General features: G+C 42.3%; 1 protein-coding gene across 2 annotated transcripts; it reads left to right on the forward strand.

Annotated features, from left to right (window-relative positions):
* Positions 1-7,475: 7,475 nt before the first annotated feature.
* hpxb (hemopexin b) lies at positions 7,476-14,938 on the forward strand. Of its 2 annotated transcripts, none has more exons than XM_080720746.1 (10): positions 7,476-7,603; positions 8,377-8,408; positions 8,723-8,821; positions 9,604-9,761; positions 10,249-10,402; positions 11,096-11,308; positions 11,674-11,766; positions 12,503-12,633; positions 13,400-13,547; positions 14,594-14,938. In XM_080720746.1, exons 1-10 carry the CDS (start codon positions 7,539-7,541, stop codon positions 14,815-14,817), a joined length of 1,317 nt encoding a protein of 438 aa, XP_080576872.1. In that variant the 5' UTR covers positions 7,476-7,538; the 3' UTR covers positions 14,818-14,938. The 2 variants fall into 2 exon arrangements, with proteins under 2 accessions (XP_080576872.1, XP_080576873.1); XM_080720747.1 differs by having other exon boundaries at positions 7,479-7,603; positions 8,726-8,821.

Raw genomic sequence — 14,938 nt, forward strand, 5'->3', positions numbered from 1 at the left:
TACCCATAAAAGACCTGGATTCAAAACGACTTTAAAGTCACCAAAAGTAAAAGTATTCATTGTGCAGAATCGCCCATTTCAGAATAATTGATTGATGTGCAGTTAATATTGTATAGTTTTATCTTAACTTCTATCTATAAAAAAATACATCCTAATTTATATGTTGATTATATATTATACTGTTATAACCTCAACCTGGAATATCAAGTAGATTTGCCTCCAAAATGTAAAATGGAGTAGAATTATAAAGTAGATGGAAGTAAGCATTTAAAGTGTCTTTAAAATATACTTAGTTATTTTCCACCACTGGTCTCTGCACCAACCAATAAAGACAGAGCAATGATATAGCTGCTAAAATGTTCACTGTTCCCAGAAATTGAGTGTGTTCTAACTTTAACTCTCCTGAAATTTGAAAACGTTTTTCCAGATTATAATTTTTTGTCTCTGACATCAGAAGGCTCTGACAGTAGATGCCGCAACAAACAACCAAAGACACACCATGACACATCAAGGCATTTTTCATCTTTTTCCAAAACACGAGAAACTGTTCTTATCCATGGGCACTCTGAGGTCATATGTTTCCGAGGGGACTTTATTGTAAGCCTGTCGAGGTAAAACGACACCTGTGCCTTTCATCCCAGCAAAAGCCCTGTTGTTTTGCTACTGGGGGTAAAAGACTCCCTTCCATCGAGGGCTATTAACCTATATGCATGCCAGGGTCTGTATTTACCCTTCCTGAATCCTTCAAGATGATCACACACAACTGAGAGGTAAAAAACTGTCGTATCCTACAATGGACATTGGACAAACACCAGCCCATCTCCTACTGATCTCATGGGCCTTAAAGGCACCTCATGTTTGGTGAGAAAGACAGTGCTCAATTTCAATGCCTTGAGCAGATAAGATATGTTGCATCCACCGTGCAGAAGCGACAATGCGGGGTCTGTGTTGCAGTGGAAAGCTACTATTAGAGCCCGTCCAATGCCAGATTCTTCGGTCCGATGCTGATCCCGATTTTTCTCCTAGACCACAGACATGTGCAATGTTTGAAATCAATTTGAAAAACGTATTTGATTATAGTTGCAAGCAAACGCTAAAATAAAAATGAACACATAAATGTAACTTTATTTAATTTAACCACTTAAGCCCTATTCCAAAATAGCTGATCTAAAAGCTCAGTTGTGTATTAGGAAATATGCTCTTCCCAAATAGGCTGCATAACCGATATAAAAAAAGTCAAATAAAGGCTAATATATCGACTAAAGCAATATATGGGTTTGGCTCTGATGAGTGACACGTCCCAAGGTGACTGATCAGACACAAACTGAGAGACAAAGGGTCACAGATCTGTGTCTGTGTCTACTGGGAGTTGACGGCATTCATCGAGAAACTCATCGTCACATGACCGGTTTTCTACCTAAATGCTCAAATAGGCATGTTGTAAAACAAACTTGCTGACTGAACTTCACGTCTAATTCCTTTGGTCTAAATGCATGATGTGTGCAAAATGTCTGTGAAGTTGAAATTATGCTCTTATAGACACCCAATACAAGGCTTCAGAGTGCACCTGTTTTGGCTGTCCATGCACCCAAAAATCTGTGCAGTGCAATTGAAAGGTTTCATTGGTTGCAGCAGTGCAACTTAGATTAAGCAGATCTGTTTGTGTGGGTACAACTACATGAATGATATGCTGGTGCAACTAGTACCGTATATGAAAAGGTTTGGCACACCAGTGCGAGCTATGTTTTCAGAATATAATGGCATGCACTTGTTAGATGGTGAATATCTCAATAGAATTACAAACAAGTACATTGTAAACAGAGATACTATATAATCACATCATGTGAGTGTCAATAAATGGTCCACACACTGACAGACACCTTTGACAATCTATTAATATTAATATAATAGGATATTTCATGAATGGATTAGTCAAATGGATTAGTACAAAAAAGGTCCTCCAATGAATCCCTTTTTGCATTTACAATGACATTAAAAGTGTTAGTGGAACATTATACAGTATAGCTGTCATCTGATCTAAAAAATTAAAACAAATGAATAATTGCAAAATGACAATCCAGAGGTGTGTTACTGTACTGTAAGTAGTTACTGTACAGGGGGACACATTTGGAGACAGACAGACAGACTCATTACATTACTGTAGTTCAGTATCAATAATACCGAAAAGGATTTATTTCAGCTGGCAGGAAGGATACTGTTGTGTGTACCAACAAATTGAGCCAGGTTTTGTTACTTACAAAAAAAATGCCTTTTGTTGCTTTTGTTTTGTGTTGTGTTGTTTTATAACCCAATAGCACTTTTATTGTTGTAATGTGCACGGGGGTTGCCAACAATGATGTAGTCCCTACACACAACGCTGACCTCGGGCAGGTGCATAGCAGTCATCTGAGAGCGCTATGGACGCTCATGAGAAACTGAATACACTAACAATAGTGGAGAATGAGTACAATTGCACCTCAGGGGAGCCCCGCCTCTATTTGAAACCAGAAATGTAAATACTTGCAGGAAATCTAAGCCCATCCTGACAGTTTATGTTGCCGCTGTGTGGATGAGAAGGTGCTATATGTACCCTATACGTGCCCATGAGCTGTCTAACTCTGTCACATTTGTTTCCCTGTACACTTAAGTTTCAGTTTCAGTTTTCATGTACAGTAGGTGCCTTCCTCCAATCATGATCAAGTGGGGGCAGGCCTTGATGCGCATACGGCCCGCCCCCACTCAACCATGATTGGAGGAAGGCCCCACTCTATCCTGATTGGAGGAAAACTTGTCATCCAACAGTTTTTGAAACTGCTTTTTTTCTCCTCACAGGCGAGGAGAGTGTGTTTGGTCCAATTATGTACTATCAGGAACATAGACCCATTTTGTTATTATTTGAATTAAATGAAATAATTTCCCCTAGCTTTAAGTTGTGGATTCAAATAAAGACTTAAAATGTGTTGGATAATTTTAATTTTTAAATGATGTGTGCCTCAACAAAAATGTTTTGTTTCCCCTTGCAGAAGCAGATTTTCAAAGAGACGAAACCCAACTCCGCCCTCAAGAGGATCGTTGGAACCCTCCAACCAGGATGTTGACGCGGTCTCACTCAGAGAGGAGAGCCCTACCTGGACTCTCAGCCTTGTTGACCCCCAGCACCCCAACACCGAGAGATGAGACCCCCTCATCACCCCCTCGCCCCTTCTCCGCAGGAGACTCCATCTTCATGTCCGTGTCACCTACCTCGCCGCCTTTCTGGGTGACACAGGCCCTCTCCAACCTGGAGCAAGGGGAACGTGAGCTGCTGGTCCTCAAGGAGCAGCAAGCAACCGAGATAGAGGAGGTGAACCGGCAGTTGGACAAGGCGTCGATCGAGGCCGAGAGGGAAGAACGGCGGCTTCTTGAGAAGATCGAGCTGGACCACAGGGAAGCACAGCGCACCCTGGACCAGGTGAAGCGGGAGAACTCCGCGGCGGTGCGGATGGTGCAGTCTCTGGTGGACCATCACCTGCGCAAAATGGGCCAACTGAAGGTGCAGGTCCAGCGATGGGGGACCAGTTCCGGCGGTTCCAACAAAAATCAGCTCCAGATGGGGGTGGCGGACATCACTCAACCTTGGGAGATCTCCCTGTCTTTGAAAAGGGTCAGTTTCCTGCCCAGCAATGAGGCGAAGATCGTGAGCCTAGGCACAGTTGACGTCCAGGAGCAAAACTTGAACTACCCCATCGGTGTCTGTGGCGTCCAAGGACAGAAATGCGCCTTGCACGCGGGGGAGCCGACGTTTGGGAACATAACCCCCCTGGAGATCCGGAGGGATCCTTCATCGCCGACCGGAGCTGGAGCCAAGCAGAGCTCAGACGAGGCCAACAGTAAAAACAGTGGGAGCATGCGCGTTGTCAGGAAACTGCGTTTGTCAAGCTCAGGGGAGAACGAAGAGGAGCTCAAGTCGCCCAGCCCCAGGCCTCGTGGTGCGTCCCTGTCATCCCAGGACGAGGAAGTGGAGTCACTGTGCTCTGACACAGCCGGGCAAGACCTGTTCCTAGCGTTCCCACCTGTCTCTAGCCAAGGAGAGTCTGAGGGGGATGAAAAGAAGTCAGGAGGTCTTGTCTTGGTGTCCAGTGAGGAACCGTCCTGCCCCCCTGAAGGAAGTCTGGAAAACAAGCCCAGAGGGTCATTCTCCAGCCGCAGTCTGGTGGACCTCTCCTCCAAACAAGGTCTCAGCGTGAGCAGAATTCCACGTGGATCTTCTGTGGGGCATGGCAGCCCTCCATCTCCTGTGGACAGTGAGGATTCCTGTTACACTCCTCGTAATGGCTCCCTCAAGGAAGAACACAAGCGCTCCATGTCCACCGCCGACCTACCTGGCAAACTACGACCCTTGATCACTGTCACTGATAGCAAGGGGATCAGGAGAACCAACAGAACACGTCTGGCTGAAACTTCTGAAAAATTTGGCAGGAGCCCAGATGAAGCGAAACGAGCTACAGGTTCTAACCGTGTGAGCAGATCTCTCTCCATGTCCTCCATAGACTCAGGTGTCTTGCAGCGAGCCAAGGAACAGCAACAATCAGACAAGCGCAAGAGAGATTGGGTTGCGCCAGTTTTGAAGGAAATGGAGGAAGAAGGTATTGCGGGTTCCAGTGCACTAGAGTCAGCATACCTGGTCAAGCAGTTCGGGAAGCAGGGATCAGGCCGCAATGACTTCAACTTGCCCAGCGGTGTCCACGCTGCTGTCAAAGGTCAGCTGTTTATAGTCGACTGTGGGAACGCCCGGATTCAGATCACTGACACCGGGAAGAATATCGTGCAGCAGGTCTCTCCTTCGGGAGCAGGGGGGTCAGCCCGCATCTGCAACTACTTTGACATCGCCGTGAACGACAAGGGCCTCATTGCCATGACATGCGCTGCCGAGCGAGCTCTGCTGGTGTTCAGTCGCCACGGCCGCCTCCTCCAAACCTTCGGGGGCACAATGATCGGTTCCACCAACGAGGAGCTCGACGCGCCCAGAGGGGTGACCATCAACTACTTGGACCAGTTCCTGGTGGCCGACATCAAGCGGGGCACCTTGACCGCCCTGAAGCTGGACCCAAAGTCGGGCGCCAGGCTGGAGCGCACAGTGGTCACGGGGTTCCACAGGCCCTACCTGGTGGCAGCTTGCCTCACCACCGGCCTCATGGCGTTGTCGGAGCGAGGCAACGAGACGGGACGCGCGCCATGCATCAGGGTCCTGGAGCCCGAGGGCTGGAGCACCATCCGGATCCTGGGCGTTTGCTCCGGCATGGGCCCCGTCCTGACCTGCCCCTGGGGCCTCTGTATCGACAGCGAAGGTGATGTCCTTGTGGCGGACTGGGGCAAGAAGGACCACCGCATTCTGCTGTTCCCCGCACTGGGGGTCGGCTGGCCTGTGGTAACAGAAGACCTGAGTAGCCCGAGGGGGCTGGCTTTGCTTCCTGAGGGGCAGGTGGTTGTGTCTGACAGCATGAACCACTGCATCAAAATCTACCAGTACAAGTGAGCTGGAGAGAGTGAGGGTTGGGATGAGGGATGATTAATGAGTGCGGAGGCCAATAAAACAATTGGTAAATAAGGACTTTTATGTTGATTCTGGTGAAATAAGGTATCTACAAGAACTGTAGTTTCTGAGGGTATACTGGATGGCTTAGTTTGTATAAAGACTTGAAGGTTTAATGCACTGTCAGCAAAATACATCATTTTTGGCTATCATTTGCCTTCTAAGGGTTCTGATTGTTATGTTTTTACACATGGTTTATAATTGGGTTCTTGGGTAAAGAGATTAATGCTGTAATGGCCATAAAAGGTGGGTGTTAACATAAAATAGTTGGTTCATCGTTTCAATTACACTGCATGCTTTGAGATTCACCTTATTCTAACGTTTTGATTACTTTTTCTTTTTTCAAATAGCACAAAGTAACTTAATGATACAAAAAAAGTTTAGATTTGTTAAATAGAGTGCATGATGATGCATATTAGCGACAGATGTTTATCTGTCAAATATTTTGAAGGAGTGAATCTTTCTCAAATGGTGAAACATTGCAATCACGACTGTTCCATGCAGGTTTAAGCAATGAGAGGCTTATCTGATAAAGTAAACAATTTAATGGGCATAGATTTGGACTTGGCTTACAGTAGGCGACTCTATTGGGTTAAAAAGGAAGTCTTACTGGAAAAAGTGCATGTTGTCTTTCTTATAAGCGCCTATAGTGTCGAACAGAATGCTCCCTATAGTGAATCTCCTGTGTCCCATTTTGCTTTGTCATTCGCTATAGTATTTCTCTGTTGACCCCAATTGTTTAAGTCACTGGAAAAGCCTGCGTCAGCAAACAAAACACGGGAACACGTAAGGCCTTTTTATATTGATACATGTCCTGCTTTTCCAGTATTGTCATGAACCCCCAAAAAATATATTAGTTGAAGGGGGGGGGTTGATTATGTCATGTTTCAAAACATTTACAGAATAAGTCTGGTAAGGCTACTAAGCTTTTTTGATCATCATTTGCCTTCTATGGGGTCTGATTGTTATGTTTTACAAGTGGTTTATCAATGGGTTCCTGGGTATTTTTTAATTCATGCTGTAATGGCCATGAACGTTGGGTGTATAACATAAATAAGAGTTTTACTGCATTGTTTCTTTGTAATCCAGAGTATTGCATGCTTTAAGATTCACTTTATTCTAGATTCTTCATAGCGTCTTGAGCACTAAATTAATTACTTCCTGTATGATTTAAAATAATGTTTAGATTTTTTTATTGCCTAATAATGGCATGTTTATCAGTCAGATATTTTGAAATGGTGTGAATTAATGAAATTGTGAAATATTGCACTCACAGATACCGCACACATGTTTAAGCAATGAGAAGCTTATCTGATAAAGTAAACAACATCATGGACATGAATTTGGGCTTGACTTACTATATTATTCTTGAATTTCCATTGTCAAATCTATTGGGTTAAAAATAAATAGTCTCAAAAACGGTCTTCTTGTTGTCTTTAATTATATGTGCCTATAATTGTGAAGGCAATGCTCTTTAATCAGTGTCTGTGTCCCACTTTGTTTTGTCATTTGCAAAACAATCCCATTTGTTCAAATCTCTGGAAAAGCATAAACAGGGAACACATGAGACCTATTAGCTAGTGAGCAACCTTACCTAATATGATATAAGAACATATTGTGATTTATTTTCTGCATGTCACAAGTGCAAAAAACGAACATCTGTGCTTATTTGGGTTTGATTGTTATCATTACCATGTTTCAAAACATTTATATGACTCATTTTGCCTCATTTTGGCACATTTTGCAATAATAGGAAATCCCATGCGTAATTTCTCTCAAAGTAAACAAAACACGCACGCACGCACGCACGCACGCACACGCACGCACGCACACACACACACACACACCGTTTTGTAACATGCCTGCCCTCATGAGGAGATGTTGTATAAAGGCACAGTGTGAGCGTTTGTACAGGTACATTATATCCGGTGGTCTGCACTGCATCAGGACTGCACTCTGCACAGTCATGAAGCTGCTCTCTGGCACTCTCTTTCTGTGCTTGGCTCTGGGTCTCACTAACGCTGCACCAACGTAAGTATCTTAACCACTTAAAATACTTATTTTAAGTGTATTTTTTAAAAGATTTTAATCTGAAAGTTTTTGAAATGTTGGCCAAAATCTGTCCAAAATGTACTGTAGTAATGAGCGCCTACAGTACAGTGAAGTGTGTGTGTTGACTCTTGATACAGTGTTGAATATGCATATGACCCTACACCCCTTAAAATGAATGAATGAATTATTGTCTCTTTTGTCCCCTTTGCTGCATAACAGAGATGTAGCTGTTTTCTTTTAGGTTATACTTACATTTTAAAGTTTTTATATAGTTCTTAGCTCAAACAATAAGCTTAAAGGTTCTATCTGGAAAACAACATCTTTCTTTGGGGAATTATGCTCCAAATCTAACTACATACATATTACATAAAACTGATATGCCTATATTCCATAATAATCGATTGGAATTCAGAGAGGAATGGCCTTTTGCATTTCTTTGCCATATTTATATATTTTTTTGCCATATTTATCACATTTTCAAACAAAACATGATATTTTGTGACAAACAGTGACACTGCACTAGTGTTGTTCGTTTCATAACTTTGTTAAACACTTTACAAAGTTCACTTATTGGATCAATTGTTCAAACAAAACTAGAGTTTAGTAATTATATTTCCTCAGTGCCTCGTCAATGATTAACCACAGTAACATGACTAAGGGTCTCGTCGATGTGTAATTGTATTTTCTATATAATAATAAGGTTTATGAGTAATTTTACAACACAGATTTGTTTTCTTTTTTCTATTTCACAGTCATCATGAAGGTCATCATGAAGCAGTAGCCGGTAGGTTTTAAATCGATGTTTTATAATAATCTTGCTTCTCCTCTTGCTGATCTAAATCAATAGATAGCGAATTAGCTCTCCAGGCAACCATCAATCAATTAAGGGACAGACATTATATTTTTGTCCTTTCTTGTGTGAAGTGAGATTTTCAATTCAGACATATTGATTCTCTCTACAGCTTAAATTATTAAAGTACAAACATGCATGTCCGTAGGACCATAAACATCCAGCATACAGCTTTTTTCCCATTCTTTTCTTGTCAATGTTTACTTTGTGTGTTAATTGTGAATGGCACACATGTCTTTGAACTGAAGAAGAACACGTGCATGATCCTGCCCTGCCAGACCGCTGTGCCGGGATTGAGTTTGATGCGATTGCACCCGACGAGAAGGGCCACATCTTTTTCTTCAAAGGTTTGGAAGGAGTTATTTTTCTATACAGTAAATTCAATTCTGTCATTGAATTATTAAACTAGACTGAGGGGGTACGGGCAGACACAGGGGAGAAGGTTCTGGTTGGATTCTGATCTAGTCCAGTACCCAGTTGGGTGCATTTGAACAGATCAGAGATCACCCTCTTTGGGTACCATTCTTCCCCAAAACAGAGACAAAGTAATCTCGCTGTTATCATAATATCACATACAGTACAGGCCAATTTGGGAGATTGGAGGTGTAATGGATCCTCCCTAAACGCAATCTTGCAAATCCAGTTTTCAACACTATTAACATCAACAGAACAATATCAACAATACTGTATACTCCCAAATAATGCAAAGCACTTCTAAATAAATTGGGATTCAAATAACTTGGGAAAAGGAATATTATGTCTTTATTTGATCGTGAAATATTTTGTAAAGCTTTGGAAAAACATCAATGTAAAAATAAATACTCAAATCACCATGCATTTATAAGCATACAATGATTTGTGGTTAGTCAAAGGCCTTTGCCATTTCGTGTAAAGCCATGACCTCTACATACAATATTAATATTTTCATTTCTATATTCATTTCTTGACGTGCAAACTTTTCTTATGTTGTGTTTTTAGGTTGTTTTTTTTTTTTTGTCAAAATGATCACAATGGGAACTAAGCTATACTGATAGCTGCTTTGATCTGTACCTTAAGTATGAGCAGCTGTTGTGATTTTCATATGGTGAATTAAATATGTAAAGAAAAACACATGCCTGTGTATTTATAGGTGAGCATCTGTGGAAGGGGTTCAGTGCAGGCGCTCATCTCTCCAATGAGAGCTTCAAAGAGCTGGATGACGCACACCACTGTGGTCACGTCAACGCTGCGTTCCGCATGCACAGCGAGGACCACCCCATGGATCACGATCACATCTACTTTTTCCAGGTATGGTCTACACAGTCTAGACCCCACCAGGGACCCTGGAGTGGATTCCAGGGGATCCCAAGCTAAATATTGAATAGTTAGGAACCAAATGGACTCTGAAGGGTCTGTAACATGTATTTGAATTCAATAGAATAGAATACAATAAAATAAAATTATCCACATACAGTAATAGCATAGATGTAGACGTTAGATAGAGTCTGGCCACGTGCAGAAGGTTGGTGCCCAGCAGTGGGTGTGGTGATGGGACTATCAACAGCAACAAAACAGAGGGGCGGGGAGCACAGTGTTATCTAATTTATTTGTGTCCAACGCATCGTGGCCTAATAGGTTGAACGTAGCCTAGTAAACGACCAACTTCCGTAATCCAGTAATGGTTTCGGGTGGGTACGAGGCTAGGTTGAACGCGGGTTGTGACACAAAAGCGATTGCGAAGCAAGCATATAAATATTGGCCCTTTTGAACTTTTGCTGTGTAATGTTATGCACAGGATGACAAGGTGTTCAGCTACTACAACCACACTCTGGAAGAGGGATATCCTAAAGAGATCCAACAGGACTTCCCTGGAGTCCCCAGCCAGCTGGACGCAGCCGTGGAGTGTCCCAAAGGAGAGTGTGTGACCGACGCTGTCCTCTTCTTTAAAGGTACTGTATGAGTTGTGGTGCTCATGCAGTCCCAGAGCCAAAGCAACACAATCGTAGTCTACGTTGCTGTTGCCCAGGTCAGCGGTTCTCCAACTGTGGGTCGGTCCCCTCATGATTAAGGGGTTAAGGACTTCAAAAAAAGACAAAAAGACAAAAATTATAAAGACAATTGCTGCATCAAAAGTAATTATTGGGGGTGCCTGCTGGCCTACTGGTCCAGGAACATACCACTTTGCCACATAGGCATGCATGCGTGGCGGCGTTGCCGGTTCGATTCCCGATCGGGACAGCCTTTGCCGCATGTCACTCCCCATCTCTCCCCCCGTTTCCTGTCAGTCTACTGTCCTATCCAATAAAGGCATGAAAGCCCAATAAAGGCATGAAAGCCCAAAAACGAATCTTAAAAAAAGTAATTATTGATTCGTCAAATTATTTAAGAAAGAGACATACATTGGGAAAATATGCCTCGCACCGCAAGGTGTTGTGAGCTTGTGAGCTTTTCACAATATTTATCTGTAGAACAGAGTCACACAAAATTGAATGCCTCAACACCTACAATTCCAAGTGCTTATCAGGGAGGTGGTCCCCCGTTCAAATTATTTTGGGAACCACTGCCCTAGGTTAATATAAGGACACAAGCCTGTCATGACTGCAGAATGGTCCTTAATCCTCTCTCCTGTTTTGTGGCGCCAGGACATGATGTGTACAGTTATGACATCGCCACCAAGACGGTAAAAAAGAAGACGTGGGACCACCTGCCCGTCTGCACCTCTGCCTTACGCTGGCAAGAACACTACTACTGTTTCCACGGGCTCAATTTCACCAGGTTCAACCAACGGACTGGAGAGGTGGAGGGCAACTACCCCAAAGAGACCAAGAATTACTTCATGAGGTGCAGTGGTTCCGGTGAGTATAGTGAAAAGATATAATAGGCATAAAACAGGCCAACACTAGCTGTCCCAGTACAGGGCGGCAACTATCGATTATCATCAATTTCTTCTCTGATTAATTGAATAATCGAGAAGTTATTTTTTTTTAATACATATTTAAATGTTACAATTATGTCAGCGAATTAGTCTGATTAACCTGTTTTTATTCGTTAGAATTACACCCTTACAGTGTCTGTTTAATAATGTCTTTAACTGAAAATAACAGATTTTCTGAAATGTGTTATTAGTGCGGCAAGCGAAACGTACAAAGTATACCTGGCTGTGTTGCATGTTTTAGGAAAAGGTTTGATTCAAATACCGTACATTCTGACTGAATTGTAGGTCATGGAGGTGGCTACAGAGTCCCTAAATGCAGTGAAGTCACTCTGGACGCCATCACTTCTGATGATGCGGGCAAAACATATGCATTCAAAGGTAATAGTCAAATCATATTCACCCATGACCATATTTAGTATGTGAACGGTCACAGCTTGTCTGTATGTATCTCTGTCTATAACGCCTGCCACTGTGGTTCCCCTGAAACATCACTGTGACATCACTGTGATGTCAGGGGGACCACTCTCAACAGAATGGGTTTGCCGCTCTGACATCACGCTCTGGCTTCGCTGTGATGTCACACTAACAGAATCCCTTTTATGTCCATATATGGAGTTCCCTGATGTCATCAATATTAAGCCCATATCTAACAGGACTTCATAATGGAATGCCCATATATGGCCCATATATGGCATACATTGGCCACACCACACACTACAGACAGGGATCTCCATGTATGGGCATAAAAGGGTATGATGTCAGATGTCATAGACATCAGAGGACTTTCACATAACGAATAACTGAGTAAGCATGTTTGGGCTCTTACAGCAAATCTCCATATACAGTACATGGAGCTCCATATATGGGTACCAGGGGTCTCCATATATAGTTAACTAGTCCGATATACATCACTGGCCAGGTGGCCAAGAATTGGCGCGACCTCTCCCTTTAGGGCGAGGTCGCATTTCGCCCTGAGGAATCTTACTAGTATATAGTATTATTTATTTACATGTACTGGAGATCCATACAAAAATGTCCTAGATATCACAAATTACTCCACAGGAATGGTGCACATTTTAATGACAGTATTGAAAAGACACTGCAATCCTTTCAGGTCCCATTTACATGCGTCTGGACCAGAGTCGTGATGGAATGCACGCCTTCCCAATCTCCAGGTCATGGAAGGAGTGGAGCGGTGGGGTGGACGCCGCGTTCTCCCTCACTGACAAGCTCTACATGATTAAGGTAGGGTTTTCCCATTTGATCAGCCAGCCTCAATTCTTTCTTCTGAAAACATCCAGTTGCATAATAATAACTTTATAATAACTTTATATATATATATATATATATATATATATAGCACTTTTCAAAACACGAGTTACAAAGTGCTGAACAGCAGTAAAACATAGCATACATTTTTTTTAAAGATCTATGGATTTGACACAAATTAGCAAGACATTCAGTTGACAAGCAATAAAAAACACATTTAGTAGATTAAACACATTTAGTAGATTAAAAAGGAGACAAAAAGAACTTTGGTCTCAATGCAAATATCAACAGATAAACAGACATACACCGCACACACAACACAGTTAAGGCAATTTAGGTGATCTAGGGGATGGCTTTCCTGAAGAGGTGTGTTTTAAGAAGTGTTTTAAAAGATGACAGCCCCATTGACTTCCATTATAACATTTAAGGTTATTTTTGATAAATAAATATAAAACATTATGTGAAAAGTGGAGGTACTTCCATGACCTACTTACTCTGCACAGACAGTGAAAATAAGATCTTATGCTTTTTTGTGTTTAACCTTTTGACAGATACTGTATGCACAAATATAATTTCACATACTGTAATGTCATTTGTCAATACAAATCTCAATCAATCAACCAAAAAACACCAATTAGCACCCATGAGTTTGACATTCTCACATGCCAACTTAGCACCTGAGTTTGTTTGACACTCTCCATCTCTCCTAACTGTTTGTTCTTTTGCTCTAATCCACTGGCAGGGCGATCAGGTTTACATCTATAAATCACCTGCTCCCTATACTTTGATCGAGGGCTACCCTAAAACCCTGAAAGAGGAGCTGGGCGTCGAGGGACCCGTGGACGCAGCTTTTGTCTGTGCCGAAGAGCATGTCGTTCACATAATCCAAGGTACATACAAGAGATGTATAAAACATATCATTGTTTTTATTTTGACATGATTATTTAACTTTTGTTTTTATTTTGATGATAGAGTCGATTAACCAAACCCTATACTAAATATTCTAAAATCTCTTTGCCAAAAAGAGGAGATCTACAAGCTTAAATGTGAGCAAATGTTTGCCTGTTTTCGCATGATGTTTGCCTATTATGACATGCGCAGAATTAGGACACTAGGGTTCAAGTGGTCAACCGCTTTCAACTTGGCTTCCCTATTTTGGCCAACCAGGTGAAATGTTTCAAAAGAAGTTCAGTCCCTCTCTCTACCCCGAACATCTCATAAAATATACTACTGTATGTCGTACAATCTTCTTCTTTTCCTTTCGGGCTGTTCCCTTCAGGGGTCGCCACAGCAAATCATCTGCCTCCATCTCACCCTGTCCTCTGCCTCCTCTTCTCTCGCAGCAACTAACTTCATGTCCTCTTTCACTAACATCCATAAATCTCTTTCTCTAGGCCTCCTGTCTGGCAGTTCCAACCTCAGCAATCTTCTACCAATATACCCACTCCCCCACACATGTACAATGAACTCAGGCTTAAAGGACAACTTTGTTTTTTTTACAACAAGGGTTCATATTTTAGATAGTCATTAGAGAAAAGAAAAGATGAGTGTTAAAATGTTTTCATTGACTTCTTTCTATCGTTTTAATGATTTTAACTATTTGCATGCATGCCCCCAGGTTGGGGGCATGCATGCAAGAGGCTAAATATCTCTTTTTAGACAGTAAGCCTATTCCCAAGATGCACTTGCGCAGATGACTTATGTGGGCTGGTGTAAATAGTAATATAGAAATTGATGGCTTATTGTGTCTAAAAAGACATATTTAGCCACTTGTACGCAATCTAAATACTAATACAATAGAAAGCAGTAAATGAAAACATTTTAACACTCATCTTTTCCTTTCTCTAATTACAATCTAAAATATGAACCCTTGTTGTAAAAACAAAAAAACAAAGTTGTCCTTTAACCACCATCCTTTGCACCTCTCTTCTAACAGGGCAAAAGATGCTTGACGTTGACCTGTCTGCGACTCCCAGGGTAGTGAGCCGTGAAGCACGCTTACCCTTCAAGATAGACGCTGGTCTGTGTGGCCCTAAAGGTGTCCAGGTGTTTGCGGGGTCACAGTACTACCTCTATGCGAGCCCTATGATTCTGAGTCACAGCAGGATTGCCCCCGAGCCTCATCCTATCACATCAGCCATAATGCCATGCCAGGACTGAGTTGGGATATGAGATGACAACTAATCGTCTGTTTCCATATAAAGTCTGCTGTGCATCTCCAAAGCAATACATATCGTCGATGTCGGCTGGAAACCTTGTATCTCCAAGTTTCAAATTTGTA

This window comes from Nannobrachium achirus, assembly GCF_963921795.1.
Source record: "Nannobrachium achirus genome assembly, chromosome: 24".
NCBI classification, from domain to species: domain Eukaryota; kingdom Metazoa; phylum Chordata; class Actinopteri; order Myctophiformes; family Myctophidae; genus Nannobrachium; species Nannobrachium achirus.

Excerpts from the sequence above, each read along its gene's own strand:
- hpxb (XM_080720746.1), top strand. The coding sequence starts at position 7,539 with ATGAAGCTGCTCTCTGGCACTCTCTTTCTGTGCTTGGCTCTGGGTCTC. Across the intron at positions 9,762-10,248 it reads ATCACATCTACTTTTTCCAG|GATGACAAGGTGTTCAGCTA; the intron begins GTATGGTCTACA and ends TGTTATGCACAG. Across the intron at positions 10,403-11,095 it reads CGCTGTCCTCTTCTTTAAAG|GACATGATGTGTACAGTTAT; the intron begins GTACTGTATGAG and ends TTGTGGCGCCAG.